Below are 19530 nucleotides of genomic sequence, written 5' to 3'. Positions count from 1 at the left end.
GTATTTTTTTGTTTTTCTTTGTTTAAATTGTTATATTTTAATTTTCTTTTAATAGTTTATTAATTTAAAAAATTAAACTGAATAGGATAAAATCCGAATATCCAACTTCTTCATTATATTAGAATTCAAATCCATATTTATGAGATCCGATCAGATCTTCAGATCAACTCTCAACATTACCGGGCCAGACTCGGATATACCCACATCCGAATCCGATCCGATCCCGTTTGCATCCCTATCATTTAGCATCATCAACACATATACTCAGCTTTAGTTTCACTGATCAACCCTCATTGCCAACTTCTGTATCAATCGTACAGTATAAATATAAGGATTTACACTCTACATATTTATATTTTTATACTCCTCCCAAATTGAGTCTAAATTGCAAGCGGCAAAAACACCCATACCCATACAGATATTCGGTACCTAGATCAGAGGGCTTTCATCACATATTTGAGGTCTGTAATCTGTATACATACCTTCACCGAGATAAAGAAGTTTCTGATGTGAAGAAGTCACCTAGTGATGAAGAATTCTTTGCAGCTTTGATTCATTGGGTCTACTCATGACCCCTAAAATTCATTTTCTGAAATGAGCCCACTAGCCCAGTGAAGGTCATATCCTTCGGGAACTGAATGATATAGAGGATGAGAGGGTGAAGGTCTTGAAAGAAAAAAGTTGGATATTAGAAATCCAAGGAAGAAGTAGAAGATGGTTTCCTTTCCACTAGAAGAGGAAGGAAATCATGCTTCCATCGCAGCAACAAGGAAGGATTCTTATGAAGAAGAAGAAGAAGAAGATCAACATACACAGATTCCATTTCACTAGCAGCAGAGCAAGAGGCCCTGGCTCTTAAATTTTTTACTTCTGCACTCATAATTTAAAAGTAAAATAGTCTTTCTTTTTCTGTTGCCAAAGGCTTAGTTTGGAAGGATACAAAATATAAGATTTTGTGCTTTACATATTTGTATTTGTACTCCTTCCAAATGGAGTCTAAATTCTGGATTTGGAGAGAAAACATTTTGCTTTTGAGCCAGGATATTGGAAATTACTTTTTCCCCCTTAATTTTGCTTTCTAGGTTGATTTTTTAAACTTAGTATTGGGCCCAGGCTGACTTGCGATTTGCTAGGCCTGATATGGGCATGGCCCAGGCCGAGTCTGGAAACAAAACCAAGGCCCAAGCCCGGAAATTTGCGGGCTGGGCCAAACCGGGCCGGGTATGACTGATGAGATGATTACTCTTCTGCAACTATCAACCGTATATGCCAATATGGTTCTGGTATTCCCAATCCCAAACCAACGATGATCTTCCGACAAAATCATCTTCTCTCTCTATCTCGACCGCTGAAATTTCTACAACACGGCCATACAATTTGACCTCCAGTGCTGATTCTATCTTTGGAGTCGAGTCGTAGAGCAAAACTCAGACATCTCGGACTCAGTTGCCAGTTGACATGAAGGGCGTGCACAGTTGCAGAGTAGCAACTATGAGTACGCTACATTTACAAATTTGCCATCACTCCGCTTCTCTCCCGATTCGTTTACATTTCTCGTTTAGTCTTCCCGGGCTGAAACACCACCAATCACCTCTTCTTGGTTTCTCTCTTCCTCCAAGTCTACGTCGCAGCAGTGTCTCCTCCTCCTTTACCAACTCTCGTATCGTTGGACCTGTAAAAGCCTCAGCAATGGTGTCTACACCTTCGACAGAGACCAAAGCCTTCTCTGTTCTCTTTGTCTGTCTTGGCAATATCTGTAGAAGCCCAGCTGCGGAGGGTGTCTTCAGAGATATCGTCAAGAAACGGGGAATCGATTCCAAGTTCAACATCGACTCTGCTGGAACGATCAACTACCATGAAGTTCCTCCTCTTCATCATAATCATCCTACTTTTGTAGCTTTATGATTGCTTAATTAATTGTTCGATTGATTGTTATTGTTGTTGTTTGAAGGGCAACCTAGCGGATCCTCGGATGCGGTCAGCCTCTAAAAGGCGCGGGATTGAGATAATGTCCATCTCAAGGCCGATACGGCCGTCTGATTTCAGAGACTTCGACCTCATCCTTGCTATGGACAAGCAAAATAGAGGTGAGGAACCGAGTTTTACAAGAATTTGATTATTTTTCTTTCTAGTCGTGTGGCGGCGAAATCCAAGTGATTGGGCATTCGATCGAATTGAGTATTGGCAATTCTGATTGTTTTTTTTTTTCTCCATGTACGCAGAGGATATACTGGAGGCATTTAATCGGTGGAAATTCAAGGAACCACTTCCAGACAATGCCCATAAGAAGGTTAGCAGAAGGGGGATTATTTTAGTAGTTTCATAGTTTGGATCGATTGATCTTGTTCTCTTTGATGCTGCGACTAAATGAATCTTTCTGAAGATTGAAAGTGTTCGATCGGGTTAGCAAACTCGCTAATATATATATTTTTTCTTCTGTTGTTTCACGCTCGTGCAGGTTAGATTGATGTGCTCTTACTGTAAGAAGCATGATGAAACCGAAGTTCCAGATCCTTACTACGGGGGACCTCAAGGTTTTGAGAAGGTAAACCAGTAACTTGTCCTTGGATAACATTTAGATATCAATCAATTAAGTATTAGGTTATTTCAATCAATTAAAAAGATGCAACTAGATAAAGGGCTAGTTATGTTTTGCCCTTCTACAGTTGTAGCAGCAGCGCCCTCACAAATGTAATAAATTGAGTAGTTACTAAACTCTTATCCAGTCCTAGTGAACCACTCTAATGATGAACCAATTAACCTTAACCTCAGTTGACTGCTCAAGATCATTCACCCACTTCACCAGCTCTGTTACAAGTACTAGAGAAGAGAAACAAGGTTAGGAGTCCTAGTGACAAAAGTTCTTAAGAGGATGAATCAAAAAGGTCAATCAGGGGAAGTGCGTTCCTTCTAAATTGCTTGTATCAGGGCAAAGCTAAACAGTAACTGCCACTCTGCAAGTAATAAAAAATGATTGGCATCCTTCTCATGCCTCCTATACACAACATATCGGCTTTCCATATGAAATCCTAGGCTTTTTAGATGATTAATTGTCAAAATATGAAGTCAATCAAGGAAAGCAAATGCCTCCACTCTGGGAGGAACCAAGTTGCCCCACAGAACTGTAGTTAGGTTCTTCTCTAGTCTATTCCAGCATTGTTGTTGAAGGTGACTCCCATGTGAACGTTAGGAGGTATAGGCCCTTGGACAGTCATATACTTAGGGAGACCAGATCTTTGGCCCAAATGTTGAACCTCTCATTCAGATTGGTCATAAGATCAGCAAACAATCTCACAAATTCTCTTGCTAGAGAAGGGGCATATTGTGCTGATCTGTGTTGGAGGGCTTGACATCTGTGTCCACATTGACCCTCCCGCTTGGGAATTAAGAATTCATTGTGTTTGTACCCTTATCTTTCTTATACCAATAGAACTCTCTGAACTGATATGTTATTGATTTTTTTAGAAAAAAAATAAACTGATAGTAGAGTAGGCATACTTTCCAAACTCTCAAATTCAAAATTTTAGTTTATTCTAGGCACAGGTAGTTTGGTTAGGAAAATGATAAATGAGAAAGTTTCTCTTACTCTGGTAAGTAGTATGGAGTGCCCTTTGGGAGGGCTGAAGTGCAGCAGATTCTGGCCTCCCGAAGTCATTTGAAGGGATGCTTCCTTCAGCCTCTTTGAATAGCTAATCCATACTGCTTCAAAGTAGCTGAACCAGCTTAGCTTAATCTTCAGCTCAGCCCTCCTAAACAGGCCCGAAATGTCTGTGTCCGAAGATAACCAGCATTCAGATATCAACTCATGCTTAAAGAGAGTAGGAATCACAGTGCTTAACTTCAGATTCCATGCAGACATGCATATTGATTTCGTTATCTGGACAAATTTGTGTTTTTGCAACAAAAAAGACTGGGGATGAATGTAAATATCAGGGCTAGAAGAGATTGATTTAGGGATGTCAAAGCCTTAGAGGTGGCAACCATAGAGTATCACTGTTGGCAGTTGACAAATTCAAATGGAATGGAAAGTGACTTAAAACACTTGTGTGAACACACAGAATAGGGAGTAAAGTAGCATGATTAGATGTCTCCCACCTTGGCCTCTTAAAAGCTATGGAGAAACACAAATATATCCTCACCGATCAATTTCAAAGACAATGTGGTCTAGCTGATGACGAAAGACAAATATTCCCTCAAAAGCTTTAAATTGTAACTAGAATAGTCTGGAACTTGCTTTTGATCCAAAATATTTGTTTGATGCTGTGCTACATCGGTAATTCATCATGCTTTTGCTATTTTCCCTATTAAGACCAGGAGCGAGCCCAAGTAATGCCAACATCTTGTCACCATTATTTCTCATCAGCCAATTATTCAAAAGTTCTGAAATTGGTTACAACCCCATAGAGACTCAACTAAGGAGTTCCATATCAAATGAAAAACTACAATTGTTTATGATTGCCCATTTTTCCAAATTTAGTTTGTGGAATATAGGATCCCATTACGGTTATTTGGATGCAAGGAACCACCTCAGGGTGCTCATGTCTGATTTAACCTAGTTTTAATGATTTATGATTGCAAAGAATTTTAATACACAAATTTATAAATTTGTTCTGATCATCTTTCAGTTTATTTTAGTCCTTGAACATTATTTTGTGATATTGTAGATTATCAAACAAATAACTTACATTTCATGGGGTTGTGGCAGGTATTGGATTTACTCGAAGATGCTTGTGAATCATTATTAGACAGTATCCTGGCAGAGAACAGTCATATATCGGCTTCATAGCTCTGACCAAAAATTTAAGAGAGCCATTACCGGCGGTTGGTTTCGGCTATGTAGGGCCATGGGAAGGATAGACTGGTATGGACCCAAAGAACTTGTGTATCCAATTCTAACTTGGGAGTCTCAATACCGGTTTGGCCTATTGGAACTCTTTGACGTTTTGAGTACACTAATTTGGACCACTTGAAAGCCGTGAGCTGTGGTTTATATTTTATTAACTCAAAATGGAAATCCAACTTTGGACTATTTTTTTAAATATTCAATGATTCATGTTGCAGACTTTGATGTAGAGAAAGAATGAACAACTGGAAAGCTACAAACTATAATTTCATGTTTGAACTGAAGTCTTCATACAACCCTAGAGCAAAACTTTAGTGAATTGTACTATTGCAAACCTCTTAAATACATTTTTGGTTTTTTTTTTGGGCCATGTGCACTTCACACGATAGAGCAAAATGTATGAAAGTGAAAAGGAGAATTATAGTAAGTAATAAAATATAAACCAAAAATGTCACTGTGAAATATCTGAGCAAAGAATTAGACCTTGTTTAATTGTTTATTCACTAAAATAAACCAACAGATCTTTAAAGTGCCAACAAAAATAGCGTAGGGGCTAAATACATAAGGCTGCGTTTGGTAGTGGTGTAAAATTGAACCAGGGTAAACTTTACACCCCGGTTCGATTTTGCATACATTTGATAAACATGTAATTTTACACCCAAAATCGGTGTAAAATTACATTTTATCTTTTAATTACATTGATAATCTATGTAATAAATACATCGGAATTTTTTATGTATTTATTACATCGCTCGCTCTCTCTCTCTTCTCCTTTCTTCTTCTTCTTCTCCTCTCTCTCTCTCTCTCTCTCTCTCTTCCTCCAACGAGAACAGAGAGGTTGCGATCTTTGGAAGCTTTTGCTCACTCTCTCTCTCTCTTCTCCTTCTCTCTTCCTCCGACGAGAACAAGGAGGCTGGAAGCTCTCTCTCTCTCTCTCTCTCTCTCCCCTCTCTTCCTCTGACGAGAACAGAGAACGAGAACATGACCTGCGACCAGAACGAGAACAGAGAGGCGGTTGTAACACCCGGCAAGGACTGCAACACCCAACAAGAACGAGAACGAGAACATGACCTGCGACCAGAACGAGAACAGAGAGGCGGTTGTAACACCCGGCAAGGACTGCAACACCCAACAAGAACGAGAACAGAGAGGTGCTCACGTACGAGAGCCTCTCCTGTTGCAACACCCAGCCACCAGTTTATGGGTCTGATACGCCGCTCACTACCGCTCGCAGTGCTCTGTTTCTTGGCCGACCGGCAAGGACTGCAATCTCTCGGTTGCAGTGGACTTTTACCTCGATTTCCTTGTGTTTATCGTCGTTTCGTTTACAGCACCATCCACAACCATTGTTTCCACTCCCCCTCTCTCTCTTCCCCTCTCCATCTTCTTCTTCTCTCCCACTTTCTGTTCAGCAGCTTGTTGGCTTCTTTGTTCTCTCCCCCTTCCTTCTTCTTCTTCTTCTTCGTTGTCATCCTCGTACATTCTAACCGTTACACCAGGTGAGTGCAAAAGATAACCGGTGGTCTTCCAAACAAACATCAGTGTAAAACTTTTACATGACCAGTTCATCTTTTACACTTATCTGATGGGCCATTTTTCAAGTACATCGGTGTAAGTTTGTATTTACACCTCTACCAAACGCAGCCTAAATGTCAAAGTGCATGGGGCATTCCTACTACCCTTAGGAGTTAGTATTAGAAGGCAACTACACCAATATAGCATTGTTATATGGTAAATTTAATTTGAGTTCTTAATTAAAAATTAAACCAAATTTAATTTGTAATCAACAACTTATTTCATCTAAAAAATGTGATGCACACCATTGAAAGTATTTATAATGAATTTTTTATTTAAATTAGAAAATTGAATCACATTAATATGAACCCCACCTCTTTTGAAGTTGGTGTACGCATGTGTGTGTGTTTGATAGGCATTCTATAGAAATCAACAATTTTTTAAAATGGATTTAAATTCTCACCTTTTTCCAAAAATAGGTAAGCATGTACGAAAAAAAGCGCTTCAATATGAAAGTGGATAAACCTTTGTGTTTGAAAGCAAAATCAATCCATTTCTTAGACATGCATATAAAGAAAATGCTTCAATATGAGAGTGGATAAACCTTTGTGTTTGAAAGCAAAATCAATCCATTTCTAAGACATGTATAATTGCATATGAAGAAAATGCTTCAATCTGAAAGTGGGTAAACTTTTATTTAAAAGCAAAGGCAAAGAGCAATGCATGTGTACTAAGAAAACACTTCAATCTTGTTTGGGGTGTTTTCAGAGAGGCTAATCAGGTTGCGGATTGATTGGCCAACGGGGCTCAAGATAGTTTGGGGTGTTTGTCTTTAAATCTATGTAATCTTCTAAGTGCTTTGATTTCTATTGATTTCTATTGGGTGACTTGTGGGAACGTGCTACCCAGGCTTGTGTAACACCTTCTGGATTTATCCCAAAAAAAAAAAAAAAACACTTCAATCTGAAAGTAGATACTTTTCTTAAAAATATAAAATGCCACTTATTTGAAGAAAAAGCTCTTTAATCTTAAGGCTTTATTCGTCATTCATTAACCCATATTCTGATAATTACAAAATAGAATAACTCCCATAAAAAAGAGGCCATTAACTGTAATAAGTATTGATACCTACATTGAGGTATATCACCATCATCCTAAGCTTGTCCCAACTATTATGGGATCGGCTACAGGAATCCTGTTTCTTAAGAAATGAATTAAACATATCATACAAACTACATACAGAGAGATTCTGTCTGGATGGAATCTCTTTAATCTTGAGAGAGCGCACGAACGAGATTCTGGATGGAATTTGGTCAGGGGTTCAATACCTGCCAAGAAATAATAAAAATACAAAGAAATGAATTAAACATATAATACAAACTAAATTAGCGCATGTAAGAAGAAAGGATCATTGGAGATCAAAATCCAGACCCTTTGCTGGATGCCATTGATGAGAGCGTAATTACTCTGCATCTAAGGCCCTGGACAATTGTGGACTCTATGACATCAAACTTCATACTATATAGCTCTGTTTCATCCCTTTTCGACCACGTTTCCTTTTTGGGTTGGCACCAATTATGCAAGATAAGGCATTGACGAGCTCTTGATCCTCTTCATTTATTAGAATCTTTGCCGCACTAGGGTTGGCAAGGAGGAGCTTTGCCACAAGATATCCTGCAATTGACCAGGTTTGGAACAGGCGTGCCTGTTTGCCAATGAATCTTGCACTTTTGGTATCATAGTATTCCGGCCACCTATCCTTTGATATCCGCTTCTCTGCAACCTCAACAGCTTTTGCAGCAATGTCTGATCTATTCATCTTTATGCACGCCACTGTGAGCTGTAACAAGTTTCATGTTATTTCACATAAGAATTTTCCCTCTCCTAAATAAAATACTACATTAATTCCAAATGATAATGTCAAATAGTCAAAAAGAGAAAATTAAACATAGATACCGTGGTGTCCTCATATTCCTTTCATATGGAAGAGTGAGTGGATACTCTTTTTTGTTTTATTTATTTATTTTTTATTCAAGGGTGGATACCCTTATGGACATCTAGAATGTCAATGCAAGAACCAGACCATTAATCAGATTCTTTCCATACGGTTAGATTAGACACAGAAAACAACTATGAAAAATCTAAAATAATGGCTAGTGTAGTTCGATCAGGTAGTTTCTTTCCATTGGAGAATTCCTTCATGGTTCTGTAAAGGGTAAGTCCCATCCCTTCAAATATGCGGTATATGATATCTAGGTCCCATTCACTTTTCAGTAAGTTACTTACCCAAGGAAATGCACTTAACCAGGTAAGTGTTCCCAGGAAAGACTTACCCGGGTAAGTGCATTTACTCATGCTCTTTTATTTCCCATGTAAATAAGGCAATGACCATTTTAGCCATAAAAATCCATTATTACAAGGGACATTTTTGTCCCATTCAAGTGTTGGTCAAGGGGCATTTTTGATTCCCATTGACCAACTTTCCCCCCTCTCAAAATCCAGAAAAAAGAACGCCCCCTAAGGTTATCTGTATAGAAAGTCTGAGCTTTTAGATATCCAGACAGTAAGATATAAGTTAAAGTTTCATAATAGATAGTAACATGATTCATATAATGTCTACTAAAGGACATTTTTGGGTGTCTTTGAAAGCATACAATACTTTTGGTTCATCAACTTCTATAGCCACAATACAGCTTCAATAAACACCAAAAACTTAATTCTCATTCAATCTGACAATTTAAGACTCAGATGTCATAAGAAAATGTTACATATGATTAACAGTCTCTAGAAGATCCTGTTTCTGTCATACTCCATAGTTAATAGGTGGTGCTTTCCCAAAATAAAGAACTAAATATTTGGGATGGATGTAGTGAAAACAGATGTAATAACACTATAAGCAAGATTTATCAGAAGAGGAAATGTTAGCCATGCATTTACAAAAATACGGTTAGCATTCATTTTTATAACAATGAGAAAAAGACAAAAAGAGTTTTGAGAAAACACCGCAACAATGTCCAAGTGTCTCACTATACAAATACATCATTTGCTACATCCTGTACAAAGATATCAAGCTAGGCCAGATATCCGAGCCAAACCAGACTCCATTAATATCTTCAAATTCAGGATGCACCATCCAGCCCGAAACACACCCACCACATTATCTCCCCCTTGACACCAAGGAACCTCCACTCAACCCTTTCAGTCTCCTTTATATCTCCTCCTTCACCAAGGAACCACCACACTCCATGAGCTTCCTCCAGTTCCTCTCATAATTCAACAACCCTTTTTACTCTCTTTATATCTCCCTCTTGACACCAAGGAACCCCATGCTCTATGAGATTCCTCCAATTCCTCCCATAATTCAACCCTTTCACTCTCCTTATTTGTAGTATAGATAATAGAAAGAATCTAAATTCCACCCCCATCTCCAATATTAAAACTAGCCACAAGAAAATCTGCCTTCAGGCCCCCACCCCAAACTTTAATAATGACTCTAGGATCCCAATACATCACGGTTCCTCATTGACCAACCTTGTGACTTGTTTAGGAACATCCAGCACATAGACCATATAAAAAATGTTACAAACTGAAGGGGCTAGAAGACCTACGGGAAAGACCAAAAGGGACATGCACTAGAGTGGTAAGAAATGTTTAAGGTCTCATAATTTAACAATAGAAATGGCACTGAACAGAATGGATTGGTGGAATAGGATACATGTAAACCCCATATAGTTGAGACAAGGCTTGGATGATGATGATGATGATGTTATTACCCTCACCATGATGCAGACTTGTTTCCAGGAAGGGTCTCAGATCATATTTTTTCAAGGGAGTTACCATTCTAACGAAGGGACACAATCCCTGTTGTCCATCCCAACTCCCCCCTCCCTTTTCAATTCTATTTTTCTTGTTTCTGCATGTGTCTGTATATCATGTGCATGTTCATTCTAATCAAATTCATAATTAGGAAACTAGAGAACAGTTTGACTGACCTGCCAGAGCAAAGTTGGCCAGGAACCTGCATTGTGGTAGGACCAAGGCCTGCATCAGAAGTTCAGAATCAAGTCAACAATGGAACAACATGCCAAATTCAAAAAAATAGGTGAATATTGCAACCATCAAGCAGAGGATATTACGTGTTCTTAGGATCACTGCCAGTGATAATCCTCCATTCCTGACCTTCAAGAGCAGGATAGCATATCTTGAATGGCATATGCCCAACCAAATCTGTCCATTTGGCTTCAATGAGATCCAATATGGCATGTGATTGATCCATTGTTGCAAGACTGCTAACTATAGACCACAAATTTCCAAGAGCAAAAAAACGGAAATCCATGTGAGCGGGCTGCAAATTTCCAATTAAATAACCTCCTTTATTGGGTATCCATTCTACCAGCCAAGGAGGAATCTGATCAGGATAGATATTGAATTTATTGACTGCATCATATGAATATTCTTCTGTTTTGTAGCGGTAGATCTCATTGAGTTTTCTCATATCCACCCAATAATAATTCCTGATATGGAATGATAATGCAAGCAGGCGGTTGTTTAGTGCTCGCATCAAGTCAGCTGATGCATCTTCTGGAGCAAGCATCTCTCTTGCACAAAGTAGTGCCGAATAAAATAATGCCTGCAAGAACATGCAAAATGTGAACATAATAGTTCTCTAGCATGTAGCAAGGACGGTCCAATTCAGTAAAGTAAATATGGGAACATACAGGTTCCCGTATCCGTATGTGCATCTTCTCATGGAATTCTTTCCATGAGAGAATTCCTTCATGGTTCTGTAAATGGGAAGTTCCATCCCTCTAAATGTGTGGTATACTCTATACAAGGCTACCTGTATGGAGTGCCTAGCTGCCAGGAACTTTTAGATGCCTAAAATGAGTAAGATAGAAGTTACAGTTCAGTTTCATGACACTAGAAAAATTCAGAAGATGTTTACCAAGGACATTTTTGGTTTTCTTTGAAAGCATATAAAAGACTTTTGGTCCATCAACTTCATTAGTTGCAAATGTTTCAATTAAAAAAACTTGATTCTCATTCAAAACAATCAATACCTAAAAAGAAAAAAGAAATTCAATCTAACAGTTTCTGACTCAGGTATCATAAGAAATATTATATATGATTAACACAATTATATCTTACAAACTAACAATTTCTAACTCAAGATTGTTTTTTTCCAAGGGACTGTACATCAAGGCACACTTATATCTCACAAACAGTATGCCAGTTCTTATCAATAAGCTAAAAATGGCTTTCATTTAAACTCTATTCTCTGGCCTATTATCAATTCCTGCTTGATTACAGTATTATCAAAGAATTCAAAAAGGTCCTTAAAGTCTTTCTTTAATGCTTTGTCAAAAAATGTTAATAATTCATCAGATTTGTTTTCATGTTCTTAATTTTGTAAACAGCTTGGGTCTTAGTTAATTTAAACCATATACGCATAGCAGAATTAACTTTATGCAAGTTAATATTCCAAGTAGATGTGGGGCATTAATCAACACTTTTTTTTCCTTTGCATAGGTGGGGGTGTTAAAAAGACAAGTTATTCTTAATTGAAATGTTTTTGTTAACTAGATGCGTTATCTAAGACAAGGCAAAAAGAAAATAAGAAATTGATCATCGATGGTTGTAATGGAAGTTAGAAAAAAAGGAGCATTTATCTACCTGAATTTCCAGAGGATGGCCATGAATTCCCATCCTTCGATCTATCATGCAAGAACCATCAGTCACTAGCAACGTTGGGAACATATCAAAACCATCTGCAAGGCATAGCTTCAAAATCATTTTAATTCCAGTTTGCACATCAATTCTCTCCTGAACCGAAAGATCTCCAGAGCATTTTCCATATGCCCGTAGCAGTATAATCCACCACAAGCCTGATATTGAAATTATTCATAAAGAAAGTCAGAAACCATCTTTTAAGAGGTGTTAATACAAGATAATCCTTCTACAGGTAAGACTGTAAGAGGAGATCTGATTAATTTACTTACCAGAATCAACTGGTGCAACACGACCAATTGCTGCCTCTCCAAAATCAGGATCCAAAACATCCTCAGTTGCAGAATCATCACCCTCAAGTGGAACAGTGCGCACCTTGAAGCTGGCAGGCATCAAGCCTTGACCAGGACTATGACAATCCATCGTTTTCTCCCAGCTCTGTCAAAATGAGAAGTGAGAAGTATTAAAATACAAATGCAAATTAACTAAGTCACATGATTTAGATCAAGTGGCCACATTGGCAATGCCAGTAATCTGGTGCTCTCCAAATCTACAAAAAGATTCAATCCTACTCTTCTTCAAGGAAAACCAGAAGTTTCAGACATTTTACAGGCCATCAATTAGCGCATTCATATCTTAAGAACTTGTGCAAATGATTTCCCAACATGCCTCGGTGTTGAACTGACTCTCCTAAATGGAAGACCTGTCCATGTCAGATGCACATTGAAGTCTGATGCTCCACAAATTATTGAGGAAACTTTTCTCCTTAAGATATAAATTCTAAACTTGGGCAAATGATTTCCCAACATGCCTAAATGTTGCACACACTCTCCTAAATAGAAGACCTGTCCATGTCAAGATACACATTGAAGTCCAATGCTCCATGGTCCTGAGGAGACTTTTATGTAACATTTCCTTTTTATCTCCTAGCTTATTTGAAATAAATGAACAACTAATGTAAAAGATGAATGCCATTTTTCTCATCAAACATTACTAAGCAACAAAGACAACATCTTTTGCAGGTATATAATGTTAGAGTTCAAAAAATACCTATTTTAAATAGTATACACTTTTCCTTGGCCGTGTCCATGAGTCAATTTTTTCTCATATTGCCAAGTTCAGACTCTTGAACATGTCAGATTCTAACTCCTAGATATGTGTCCATGTAACACTGGCATGCCCACAAAATTATATAATGACTCAGGCTATCATTCAAATTATGTTGAGGTGTAAACTTTTGGTTCACAAGAAAATATTTTTTTGTCTAAGGGTGCATCCTTTCTACTGTTAAAAACTCAGTGTTCATAGGGGCATTTTAACTGCAAAAAGGATATAACTCCTTAAAATAAGGAATGACAAATGCAGCCTAAGCTAATTTGTGCCATGATGAAGCAGACCATTAATTAAGAATCAGTTGAGTTTGAAATAGAAATAGAAACAGAAAAGCAGATTTATCTCCTTTTCTGTCCCCTAATCCATCTTTTCTTTACCTTTTATTTTCTTCTACTAAAGACACCTAATGAGGAAAAAATAGTATGAGCAAACCAGCATTATGAATTTTATAAAACACATAATACATGGTTGTAGATCTAGACCATCCAAATGTTGGGCCACTTTTTTAATTGTAACTTATAAGGAGCTAAGGACCAACACTAAACTCTACTGGCAGCACTGTTGTTGTAAATATGAGAGCTTGTCCATGTAAAGGGATTTACTTCACATGGTTGGAGCTATCCAGATTATATTAAGTTTGTTTCCTGCCCATGTTGAGGAGGTAGGTAACTATTTTGAATCAGGGTTGATGACTCAAAATACAGATTTTCATTTTTTTTCTTTTTTCTGGATTTATTACTAATGCTTCACCCTTATTAGTACAGATTTTCATTCAAGCAAGTCACAAACTCCTATAGAATATTTATCATTCAGGCAGACCCACAAATGTTGGACCATTCCCCAATCCAAGGGCCATCCAAACATTTGAACAGTCTAGATTGATGATTATGTCCCCCAATTGTGGCTTGCCCTGTGGACCAGTGGAGGTAGGGCTGCATGTTAGACTGCCCAAGTTGAAGAATTTCAACTAGATTGGGCCTGTATTCAGGCTCAGGTCCATTCAGAATTTAACAAATACCGAACCTAGCCTGACCTAAGTTGCATCCCTAAGTGTGGAGTTTGAACCGTCAGTTGGGAAATTAGGAGCATACTAAAATAAGGAAAAATAATTAGTATAGCATAAAGGGAATGCACTCAGGGTGATCAGTAGAAAGAAGCCAAGGACTAAAATAGTCTCAATACTTTCTTTGAGTGAATAAAACCTTACTAGGGCCAGTTAGCATAGGAATTTCCTAAATGAAAAAAAATAAAATAAAAGAAAGAGGATATAATTTTTATCAGACCCTCGTGAACAGATAATGTATACCAAATTCAAAAACAGACCTTAAATAGAATCACTACCAAATGGGGTTTTCACTTGGATGGCTTACCTGTAACTGAAGTGTGTGAAGGATGAAGTTCCGAACAATATCATACTCTCCCTTCAAAAGAAAAGCCATTCCAGAAGGTATGAAGTCGCGAATAAAGACTTGATCATAGTTGAGTGCATTGGAATCAGTTGGATCTTTTGCAGCAATTGTTCCAATCGGACTACCACAATAATAAACCATAGAATCATGTAGAAGATTCCATGCTTCATCCTCAAGGGAATCCACACTAACCTTATGCAAGTTCTCTTTGACTGCTTCAACAGCAGCTAACTTACCATTGGAAGTGGGATTTTTCTTTTCAATTTCCAATTGTTGGACCTCTCCAAACTCTAGAACATTTGGAGTGTTCATCACACCATTGAGTGGGTTAGGTTTCTGAACTGCGTCCAATAACCAGTTTCCATTTCCATCCTTTGCAGTTAGACCACTAATACTGTCAGCACGTTGGCATTGGCAGCATAGAGACCTTGATCGAGCAGGTAAAACATTTCCATGGGGAATAGCTCCTATCCCCTGAATCCTAGAGATCCTTGGGAAACTTTGCATCACTATTGAACAATTTAGAGATTGCATATAAACTGAACTTCTTCTCTTTCTACATTTTATATGGGATTTTGAAGGAAAATTTGAGTCTAATTTGCTACAACTTGGATCAGGGAATAAAAGTCTAGGTACAGCTGCAGACAGAACTTGCAAAACTGCTTCTGAAGTGCTAGGCGACACAAGTGACATTTTAATGTGTTGTATTTGGTCCAATATCCTACACGTTCAAACAAACCACAAGATTTAAGGTACCAAAGCAGAAACTATCAAAAAAAGCAAAAAGCAAACAAATAGACAGTCAACTATCAAAAAAAGCCCAAACTTCAATATATCAGGTTTAATTTTCCATAGACAACAAACAAGTTGTTAAATGGAGAAACGTTGAGATTGACAAGAAGGCAAATTAAGTATATATTGTGGACCTGAAAATCACAAATTTATACATAATGACAGTAATAGAAAGAACAGGACCTGTGTGATCAACACAACGTTAACTAATCGCCCGATAAAAGGATATACTTAAAATTTATAATTTAGGGTTCTACAGATCCATACATGTAACAAGTTTAACCATTCAACCATTTGATTGGCACAGAAATCAAATGTTAATTTATTCTCAGTTCTTTCTCACCGATTGCAATAAAATCCGACAAAGTTGATCGGGAATTAGGAAAACCAATCAGAATCTAACGTTCTATTAAATGTCTTCAACGACCAAAAAAAACATAAAAAAAAAAAAAACTGAAAACAGAATGAGTCTCGTACCTTGTAGAATTATTCTTTTTTATGGACCTGTGGTCGAAAAACCGAAGATGTCTAGCCAGAAATGTGGGAAAGAAGAATCTGAGAATACCGTTTTTGATGATTTTAAATAACTGGGGCTTCGCTTCTTATGACAACCGGAATCCCAATCTCCAATCCTTCTCCTCGGTTTTCCGTTTCAAATTTTCGTTACAGAAGGAAATCCTATTTCTACCGCCGATTCAATCAAATTCTATTTTCCATCGGTTAATTTGTAACGGATCAAGAAAAATATCTGATGGAGGAAGCTCCTCTTTTTCGTCGACTCGTCGTCGTTAATATCTCCGGAGTCCGGACTACCACAAGGTTGCTGACACGTCTCTCGTACGTGGAGTGGATGCCTGGATGAGCTAAGGAGGCCCACGTGAGTGGAATCGTCTGGTCACTTCTGACCATCCGATCTTTCAAGAATTTTGATCTCTTTAGGCCTGAAATTCTGGATCGGAACGAGATGGGGATCATTGGTGGATTGAGGTGGCTAAGTGGTAGGGATCTGTTACCAATAAAACACTCCCAACACTATTCTAATAGACCACTGCAGCCGCAGATTGAGAATATCTGCCTTATCCTATGTACGACTGTCATGACCATTCGGGACAATGTTGTTAGCATTTATCGGTAACATATATCCGAACTGACTTGCCCTACTAGTTACTACTTACCACCACATCTAGGGCTGTTCATGGGTCGGGTTGGGTCGATTTATTATAGTTTTTTCAATTGATTCGATCTAGTCAAGTTATCTGACATAGAAACTGAAAACGATCCAATATTAAGCAAAATCGACCTGGTCGGTTTGAGTCGGGTTGGGTCTGTTTCAGTTCTAAATTCATCCCTGTGATAAAATATTGCTAATTTTAAAAACAGACATAAATTGAACATTATTTCAGCCATCTCCAATGATAAAATTTAAATAAAAAGTTAATCACAAAAGTTGTTCATTAATCACTATTCACTAATCCAAAGTTTCTTATAACCATTCAAAAACTAGGTGGTCTAATGGGCTTTGGAACTTCATGTTTGAACTAGGAACTAAGTCGGTTCAGTTCGGGTCGGTTTCGGTTTTCTTGTGTGAAAACCAAAACTGACCCGAATCATCGATTTAGGAATTTGCACAACCCGAAACCAACCCGTACTGATGAAAACTCGACCGACTCGAATTGGGTCAGTCCGGGTTGGTCGATTTGATGGGGTTGGGCCTTCTTATGAACAGCCCTGGTCCACATCTACTCCCTTTGTGGTTTGGTTTCGGTCTACTATACTAGTATAGCCACAGCCCACAGGCCTGCCTACCACAAAAGTCATGCCATTTATATGGGCACGTAGAGCCTATTTCACCGTTGAATTGGAATAATCTGCTCCTCACTGGGTGGGTATCTCACAATAACCTCACAAGCGCCACCTCACTTCACGTCAAAGTAATCTTAGGCTGCGTTTGGCATAATTTATTCATAATTTATCTCCATATGGATAAGTAGGTTTTGCATAGTGTGGATAAAGTTTGTTTGAATGGAAAATAATGGTGGATACATGTAATTTAAAATCATTGAGATTGCATTTGACATTCCTTATTTTAAGGCTTCTTAAGGTTAAAATGCCTCTATAAACACTAGATTTTTAACCCCCAAAAGGAGATAAATCCTTAAAACAAGGAATGCCAAATGCAGCCTTATTAAGATTTAATGGTCATAAAAATTATTTTGCGTTGTCGTTGGAAGGCATTATAGATATTTTTCAAGATTTATTAAAAAAAAGTTCATGCTTATGCATTTTTGTAGGAGGGCGCCTGTTAAGGTTTAATCAGTAATTTTCTCTCAACTTTCTATTTCTTTTATTTTGTATCAAATCAAATTTAGCCTTAGAGGGCCATTTGTTGGTGCAACAATAATAACTCAGGCCGATGAGCAATTGAGCATGAGTGGTCAAGTCTGAGAATGGCCACTTTGTACAAGCAAAACCCACCTTTTAAATATACTAAAAATATTCATTTGTTAGGTGTTATTGCAGTTGTAGTTGTAGAGAACCTGAAGCTTGCTTTTTATTATGTTATTCTCAAACTATTAATGTATTTCCGATCTTTATGGCGATGTTCATGTGGATGACCAACCAAAAAGCAAAATGAAAGGCGACCCAGGCTTCTACTATCTAAATCGTAGGGCTGCAACTTGGGCCCAGCCCGACCCAACCCAAGACTTGCAAGGATTGGGCTTAGATTTTTTGGTTTTTAGGATGGGCCTATACCTAGAAGCTTGAACTTAACCCATATCTGATTGAGTTGAGGCCTCGGATACCCCAAGCCCGTTCCAATCACATTTAAGCTTAAACAAGCCCTAGACTTTTAGGCTAGTCAGTTCGGGCTTTTGTCTAAGTTGGGTCAGGGCTGAGCCCAAGATTGAAGTGTTAAGCATGGACCTCAGTTGCCCTAAACCCAAGCTTTACGGCCCAAATTCTACTCCAACGCAACCAATGGGCCATGGGACTGTGTTGAAGTCGGATTGGACTGAACTGAACATCGGGCCACCATACATACAAGATACAACTTGGGGGCTGGTACAATAGAGTCCATGACCAAAGGTACTCTAATGAAGGTCAATGTAACCTAAGAAGTGGATCAATCCATCTCCAAAGAAAGCCTAAAAGCTTACCAGTTGGGCTTTCACTGCTGCAACTTGGTACCTATTGAATTGCTGAGGTTCTGGAATCATCCAACCATTTGGGCCTAGTCGCCTAGATGCCCAATCTAGTTTTGCATAACCACAACCCAACTTTTGTTGTCTATCCGCTTCATGAATTTGGGTGATCTTGTGATTTTGAATCCTTCACAAATTTGATGGCTTAGATTTGCCACATCATCTTTCCACGTGGCAAAATATTCATATATGCAGAAACAAGCCTAAGTAACTTGTACTGGAGATGTCCAGAGTCCAAACAGATCAAGAAAAAGACTGACTAGGTTACATTTGTATGGCTGTGGTTTGATTTGAACTATGAAGAAGTACCTCTTTCATGAGTTCACGGTAGCTGGACAATGCCTTGTTTGTAGTTTGGAGATCGGCTTTTATCAAGGCAAATTTGTGCCCGCTCCATTCTAACAGCTTTTTATAACCTTACATTGGAAATATATCCTCATGAAATAAAACACACAAGTACGGAGATATTCTTGATTCAAAGCAGTAAAAACTTTCCAAATGTACTTTGCCCTGACTGAAGCCGAATTCCCCAATTAAGACATGTTTTGTTGGATATGGTTCATCCAAATGGTATGCCATCTCTTAAGATCGATGGGTGGGGGACACAGTGTGGACACAGCTTTCAATTCACGCGAGTGACGGCACAAAAATGTCTTTCTAGTAGTACTAGTACTAATATCACATGAAGAATAGATGAAGTTGTTTGATTAGAGTTTGTCTTATCAGCGTTGGAGGTAATTGCAATCTCTCTCAACTGCGAGCCAGAAGGTTCAGATCTCCACACTAGTTTTGGATCGATGACTACAGTAGTTTACCATGATGAACAATATAAGAAAGAAAAACTAGGATCGTGGAATTGTGTTTGGCTATGTATAGATTTTACTTTGTAATAAACAATATAAGAAAAATCTAAAAAGAACCAAGACTG

General features: G+C 38.2%; 2 protein-coding genes across 3 annotated transcripts; one reads left to right on the top strand and one right to left on the bottom strand.

Moving 5' to 3' along the window:
- The first annotated feature begins 1321 nt into the window (after positions 1-1321).
- LOC104587953 (uncharacterized) lies at positions 1322-5139 on the top strand. The gene is made up of 5 exons (XM_010245744.3): positions 1322-1860; positions 1952-2087; positions 2223-2290; positions 2459-2545; positions 4706-5139. Exons 1-5 carry the CDS (start codon positions 1459-1461, stop codon positions 4784-4786), a joined length of 774 nt encoding a protein of 257 aa, XP_010244046.1. The 5' UTR covers positions 1322-1458; the 3' UTR covers positions 4787-5139.
- A 2224-nt stretch (positions 5140-7363) lies between these two features.
- On the bottom strand, positions 7364-16238 carry LOC104587940 (neutral/alkaline invertase 3, chloroplastic-like). Of its 2 annotated transcripts, XR_002022171.2 has the most exons (8): positions 15877-16238; positions 14569-15328; positions 12358-12523; positions 12032-12243; positions 10495-10988; positions 10351-10399; positions 7790-8198; positions 7364-7686 (listed from the first exon to the last, which is right to left on the bottom strand). XR_002022171.2 is itself a non-coding variant. In XM_010245726.3 (7 exons), the coding sequence occupies exons 2-7, from the start codon at positions 15298-15300 to the stop codon at positions 7872-7874; spliced, it is 1980 nt and encodes a 659-aa protein (XP_010244028.1). In that variant the 5' UTR covers positions 15301-15328; positions 15877-16238; the 3' UTR covers positions 7364-7871. The 2 variants fall into 2 exon arrangements, 1 of the variants encoding a protein (XP_010244028.1); XM_010245726.3 differs by having other exon boundaries at positions 7364-8198.
- Between the last annotated feature and the right edge of the window lie 3292 nt (positions 16239-19530).

Source organism: Nelumbo nucifera, chromosome 6, assembly GCF_055504915.1.
Source record: "Nelumbo nucifera cultivar China Antique chromosome 6, China Antique-T2T, whole genome shotgun sequence".
NCBI lineage: Eukaryota > Viridiplantae > Streptophyta > Magnoliopsida > Proteales > Nelumbonaceae > Nelumbo > Nelumbo nucifera.
Note: the sequence above shows the minus strand (reverse complement) of the source record. Positions and strands in the feature narration are given on the sequence as shown.

What these genes read in the sequence shown, in the direction of transcription:
- LOC104587940 (XM_010245726.3), bottom strand. Translation starts at nt 15,300, where the DNA reads ATGTCACTTGTGTCGCCTAGCACTTCAGAAGCAGTTTTGCAAGTTCTG. An exon ending in TGTTGCACCAGTTGATTCTG is followed by an intron (nt 12,244 to 12,357) that starts GTAAGTAAATTA and finishes TTTCAATATCAG; the next exon opens with GCTTGTGGTGGATTATACTG. An exon ending in GCCATCCTCTGGAAATTCAG is followed by an intron (nt 10,989 to 12,031) that starts GTAGATAAATGC and finishes ATGTTCTTGCAG; the next exon opens with GCATTATTTTATTCGGCACT.
- LOC104587953 (XM_010245744.3), top strand. Translation starts at nt 1,459, where the DNA reads ATGAAGGGCGTGCACAGTTGCAGAGTAGCAACTATGAGTACGCTACAT. An exon ending in GAACGATCAACTACCATGAA is followed by an intron (nt 1,861 to 1,951) that starts GTTCCTCCTCTT and finishes TGTTGTTTGAAG; the next exon opens with GGCAACCTAGCGGATCCTCG. An exon ending in GACCTCAAGGTTTTGAGAAG is followed by an intron (nt 2,546 to 4,705) that starts GTAAACCAGTAA and finishes GGGTTGTGGCAG; the next exon opens with GTATTGGATTTACTCGAAGA.